The sequence below is a fragment of the Brassica napus genome, chromosome C9, assembly GCF_020379485.1.
Source record: "Brassica napus cultivar Da-Ae chromosome C9, Da-Ae, whole genome shotgun sequence".
Lineage (NCBI taxonomy): Eukaryota > Viridiplantae > Streptophyta > Magnoliopsida > Brassicales > Brassicaceae > Brassica > Brassica napus.
This window is the reverse complement of record NC_063452.1, coordinates 5,150,431-5,156,780: the sequence shown is the minus strand read 5'-3', so window position 1 is coordinate 5,156,780 and position 6,350 is coordinate 5,150,431. Positions and strand designations below refer to the sequence as shown.

Here is a 6,350-nt window from a genome sequence, read left to right as displayed (position 1 = left end):
CATCCACTTATATTTTTGGGGGTAAATTTTAGATTCTTTTGTCACATGCTAACTAGTATTAAATGTTAACAATATAATTCTGTAAATATTAAAATAAACATATTTTCTTTTATTTTGTTTAATTTTATAGTGTAAAACATACAAATTATTTGTTCTAGAAAATATAAAATATAAACATATTTTTGTAATTTGGGGGTCAACCGATTCATCAACTCGATGCAGTTTATTTATTTCAGCTTTAAAAAACTTTTTATTTTGAGTGAAACTTAATCCGACTAGGTATAATAAGTTCATGGTAGAACCTGACTTGAAACTCTGAAATAAAATTTGGATAATTATTTAATTTATTAAAACTGTGTAACTAATTAAATTTTTAATAATATTTTAGGCACAAATATTTTTTAAATATTTGTTATTTCACTTAAAACATCACATATTATAGAACAAATAGAGTAGTATTTTATAAACAATGATGAGTACTATTTTTAATTAAAATGAAATGAGGAAATGACAACTAAATATGAAGTAATAATATTCACTCGTGCAATCAACCTTATTCACATGCTTACTTACTGTAACACTTCAACTCGGTCTCTGAAAGCCAGTGTCGTATTAAGAGTTAATTATTGTGAATACTTAATTAATTACGTAATGAATCGATCTGCCTTACAAAAACAAAACGATCTTAACTTTTGATTGTCCATAATTAAGATAACAAACGAAAGTGGCCTTTAATGTCTATATTTATTGTGTTTACCATTTTCAAAATACTACTCCCTCCGTTCTGTTTTAAAAGACGTTTTGGAGAGAAAAATATGTTTCAATATACTTGTCGTATTTCAGAAAACAATGCAAATGATAGTGACAAAAGACTATGGTTACCCTATATTTATTCTATTTCAAGTGCTTTAGTATACAAAATAATCAATTGATGAAGGATAAGAAAGGAAATGTACTTAGTGCATTAATCTGTGTGAAAGTATCTATAACGACATATAAAAGAAAACAGAAGGAGTACTTTTTATCTTTACCATCATTAAAGAGATATTTTTAAAAGTAATTTCTTCATTAAGTAGTAAAAAACTCTTATATCTTTGTTATTTATATATATAATAAATTATTATTTAAATAAAAAATAAAATAAAAATAAATAAATAAGTAAAATATAAAAAAAATTATTTTTTTATGTTTTTGAATTATACTTTTCAAATTCGAAAATTTTATAATTTTTTTTTTGAATTTTTTTTTTGAATTTTTTATTTTTTTTAATTTCTTTTTGAAAGTCAAAAATTATGTTTGAAACTATTTTAAAAATTTTTATATATATATTTTAAGTATTTATTTATATATTTATTAGAATCCTAAATTTCACATTTCAAAAACCCTATCCTACCCTTCAACTCTAAACACTAAGTCTAGATTAGTTAATCGTAGGGGTATAAGTGTCTTTTACATTTCATTAAAAGTGAAGGTAAAAATAGTTAGTGTAAACATGAAAAGTGGTACTATGAATGTGCTATTTGTGGCAATTTCCCAAAAAAAATTAACTATAAATTTTATCCATATAATGTGTAAATATTCAATATTATTTTCTTATATATAATACGTAAATACATTCAATTTTGTTGAATTCATTCAACCAGTTACCTAGTTAATCTTTTGATTATGAAAGAAACCAAGGCAAAATCTTTTCTCTCTTTTTTTTGTGCACCGACCAAGGCAAAATCAAACTAAAGACTTAGAAACTAATCAAAAATCACAAAGTTGTGTACACTTAGATTTACAAAGTCAAAAGCATTAGAGAGGGTAAACAACAATGCTCTCAAGGTTCATAATCATTCTTGTAAATAAGACAGTGTTGTTCGTTTGGTTTCCGCGGCAATGTCGGCGTCGGCGGCTGCGTCAGTGTCGTTTGATTGTTGTCCGTTTTGCAGACGCCGACGCTGACGCCGACGCTGACGCCGACGCTGCCGCATATTGTTGTTCGTTTCGAAGTCGAAGGAAGTTGACGCCGACGCCGACGCAAGTTGTTCCTTTGACAGACGATGCGGTTATTTTCATTTATTCATATTTTATTTTTAAAAAATTGTAAAATTGTATTTTAAATAAATAAAATGTAGTTTAAATATATTTATATCCATAAAAATATTATGTTTACTTGGTAATAAATTTTTGGTCAAATATACAGATATAAAAATATTTTATCATGCTTTTCTTTTTAGATAAGATTTTAATAATTTAGTCAAAAATATTAGATTATAATAATATAACAAACAATAAATATCGATAATTTTTTTTTCTAAATATTATCTATTATTTCATTTTTTTATTTTTTTATAGATTTTGTATTTAATTACTTATTATACCTAATTGGAGGGAGATGATATTTATAAATTGTATTTTCAAATTTTAATTTAATAACAGAAATCTCTCATCTTGGTGTAATATTTTAAAACAGCTTTTATTGAAAACCCACATCAAAGATCAGCCTTTGTTTCTATAATCATTATAGAATGACGTATGAACAATGTTTGTAACATGGTCTTGTTGAAAGAGTAGCAGTCATCTTTTTCAGTAATGATAATGTTCCTGTGGAGAGGTTCACCATTAACCCGTCTTCTGCTACTGCTTCTGTAGAAGGGAATCAATTGGCTCTTAAAACTGCAAGTAATGATGGAAACATAGCTCCCAAAGAGTTCGTGAGCTTCTGTATCTTTATCACCAGGACAAAACAATTCGTCCTATAACTGCATCAACATAATGAAACAAAGTAATCAGATAACTGCATCAACAAACCAAACCAACAAGCAGACCATGGACTTAGAGCTTCAACAAAAACAAGCCATGAAGGGACTGGCATTCTGCAAACCGTGGGGCAGTTGCAGAGACAGATGACTTGTAATGCTTCTCGGATGTTACCTAAGAGTACTTGTAATGCTGTAAAACCATGGAGCAGTTGCAGACTTTCTTTCTTTGCAACGAACTCCAACACCTTCACTATATAGAAACAGAGAGCCTGCAAAAAAGGTTCAATGATACAAGATCATTTAACATAAAGACTTTCACTTCAAAGATTCACACAAACCCTATCAAGCATAAAGACTTACACTTCAAAGATTCACACAAACTCTTTCAACAACAAGCTACAAGGTAAAGAGTTATATCTTTCACAAAGCTTCCAGATGTTATGGAGAAGCCTGAGAGATCCTGAGACAAACGCCAGTAAGTAACCAACAAACACATCACATATACAAACATCACACATCACACATCACACATACAAACATCACACACGAAGGAAGCAAGCATAGAAGGCAAAGCTCTTACGATAGAGTGAGAGTGAAACACACATCGTTCAAGCAACAAAGCTAAACACACATCGTTCAAGTAACAACTAAACAAGAGCAGAATCTAATAGCTCATTTGGTTTTTTTCCAGACCATGATTCTTATAAACAAGGAAAGGTGAAGATAAAGCTGGAGCAAGATGACATGACAAGTTATACTCAGAAATCAGAAACTTTAAGGCTTTTGGATCCAAAACCCATTCTCAAAAACTCATATGATTGTTACCTCAACAATGCTTGAAACCCAAATCGGAGGAGATAAGAGAACTCGTGATAACCGTCAGAGATGAGAGAGCTCGTGATAAGCTTCAGAGATGAGAGAGCCCGTGATAAGCGTCAGAGATGAGATAGTTCGAGCCGGACATGAGAGATCTCGAGGTCTGCATCGGAGATGGAGATGAGAGAGCTCGAAGGTCGGAGATGGAGATGAGAAGAGCTGCGTCAATGGAGAAGAGCTGCTTCAATGGAGAAATTAGGATTTAGGTTTTTTTTGTAAATAATGAAATACAGTAAGGGCAAATGTGTAAAATAAACCTCCGAACGCAGTTTTTTAATCGAAGACGCTGATTTTTTCGGCGTCTGAAGCGAGAACGCCGCGTTTAGACGCAGACCAGTACCGGCATCAAGATTTTTTTAAAAAATTGACGCCGACGCAGGTACATGCGGCAACCAAACGAACAGCACTGATATCTGCACTGATATCTTTTAAAAGTTCCCAAAGTTTTGTGAAAGGAACAAAAACAAAAGAACTCAAGAGGCAACAATGGTGAAACTCTTGAGTAAACTCTTTTCCTCATCTCTCTCTCTCTCCTCCGTTTCTAGACACAAGGGAAGTATTTGTTGAGATTGAAAGGAAGAGAATAGAACTCCTCACTTCTTGTATCACCTTTGAAAGATCTAAACGTATCCCACCAATGCTTTCCTCTATCTTTCCTTATAGAAGAATCTTTCTTGTGCAATGTGTTGTCCAAGAAGAATGCCACCACGCCAGCAACAAAAGGCTCTGAACAGAACGGGACATTCACCATATCGTTGAACTGTCAAGTAAAGAGTTTCTTAGCTCATAGTCTGGATAGAAAAAGAGAGTTGGTTTACTACTACATACCCAACGAGCGCCTGTGTGGACAGGACCATAGCCTTTGATTGCGGTGTACTCATTGAAGTACTGAGGGATCGACAAGCCGAGGAAGACGGAGAAGCCTAAGATGAACTTGGTCCTGAAGCTGTTTAAGTTGCAGAACTGAAGAAAACTCAAACCTCCAGCTCCTACGTAGGCAAAGAAGAGACAGTACAAAGCAGCTATTATAGGTGCTGGGATTGACGCAAACACAGCTCCAAATTTTCCTGCATTAACAAGATAGATCATCAATAAAGATACAACTTTAAACAAAAGCCTTTTCTTTTACTTAAAACTTAACCGAGAATAGAGAAGAAGATCATGAAGCCTGCAGCTATCTGAACAACCCTTCTACTACCAACTCTTGTCAGTGCTAATAGTCCAGCATTTTCTCTTCACAAACAGAAAGAGAGAAAAAACTTTAAACCAATATATATCCGGAGAAAATAATCAAATCAGACTCAGAGATGCTTACATGGAGACAGATCGAGGATCCAGCACCAGTACCAAACAATCCTGATATCAGAATAGCAACTCCCTGATCCACATAACAAAACATAATCAGACTCAGAAACAACTGAGAAACATGAGGCAAGTACTGCAACAGAGAAACACCAGAACATTAAATCAAACGTAACAACACTACAAGAAAACAAGCCGAATTCCGACGGAGGTTCCGACGGACACCAATGTCGTCGGACCTTTGTGACGGATTACTGACAAATTTCCGACCAAATCCAAAAAAATGAAGTCGTCGGAATTCCGTCGGCCATTTCCGACAAAATTCCGACGAAATTCCGACGAAACAAGGTTCGTCGGAATTTTTCGACGACTTTTTGACGACATTCCGATAAAAAATGTAACCGTTGTAGTCGTTGGAAGTTCGTCGGTATATTCCGACGACTTTCCGACGACATTCCGATTAACAGTAAAGTCGTGGGAATTCCGTCGGTATTTTCCGACAAATTTCCGACCAACCATGTGACCGTTGCCGACAAATATATATGACCGTTGTATAGCCGTTTGAGATTGGACAATACCGACGGAATTCCGACGGACTGCTTTACATCCGTCGGAATTTCGTCGGCAAGTCGTCGGAGGTCCGTAAGCTACGTCGGAATACACCGAGGAACATGCTACGTCGGAATTGTCCGAGGAACGCTCTCCGTCGGTACATAGTTTTTCCGATGAACTCTGGTCTCGTGTGTCCGCATCGTAATATCGTCGGAAGTTCGTCAGAATGACGTTTTTCGGTATTCGTCAGAAAGTCGTCGGAAGTTCTGACGAAATTCCGACGAATTTTTTTTTTCCGACGAAACGATACCGACTGACAGGTTCGTCGGAAATCCGTTGGAATCAGTCTATTCCGACGAATTTCCGACGATTTCCGCCATCATAATCCCCCTGTTTTCTTGTAGTGCAATGACCAAAGAAAAAATTTAACAGATCTTTCAATCTAAAAGATGGGGGGGGGGGGTTCTTCTTACGTTGTTCTTTACGTTTTCGCTTACCTGTGACACTCCCAGAATGGTATTTTGCGCTGTTCGACTTGTTATCTTGGTTCTGTGGGGTATGTGCCCACTCAGGAACATCCTGCTCTTGCATCAGACAAACTGGTTCTGTAACTCTCCTTCCTTCGCCTGTTTATGTCTCTCTCGCTGGGGTCCTGGGGACATCATTCCCCAGTGAGCTTGTTCCTTTGCGCATAAAACCTACAGATTATTTGTTCTAGAAAATATAAAATATGAATATATTTTTGTAAATTGGGGATCAACTGATTAGTCAACTTGATGCAGTTTATTTATTTCAGCTTTAAAAACTTTTTATTTGATTGAAACTCAACCCGACTAGATATAAGTTCATGGTAGAACCTGTCTTAAAACTCTG

The 6,350-nt window shown here is 34.8% G+C and overlaps 1 protein-coding gene across 1 annotated transcript; it reads right to left on the bottom strand.

Moving 5' to 3' along the window:
• Nucleotides 1–2,381: 2,381 nt before the first annotated feature.
• On the bottom strand, nt 2,382–4,982 carry LOC106398210 (nucleobase-ascorbate transporter 6-like). Its single transcript, XM_048769810.1, has 6 exons — nt 4,939–4,982; nt 4,765–4,856; nt 4,452–4,690; nt 3,573–4,383; nt 2,920–3,016; nt 2,382–2,747 (listed from the first exon to the last, which is right to left on the bottom strand). The coding sequence occupies exons 2-4, from the start codon at nt 4,784–4,786 to the stop codon at nt 4,165–4,167; spliced, it is 480 nt and encodes a 159-aa protein (XP_048625767.1). The 5' UTR covers nt 4,787–4,856; nt 4,939–4,982; the 3' UTR covers nt 2,382–2,747; nt 2,920–3,016; nt 3,573–4,164.
• Nucleotides 4,983–6,350: the final 1,368 nt, after the last annotated feature.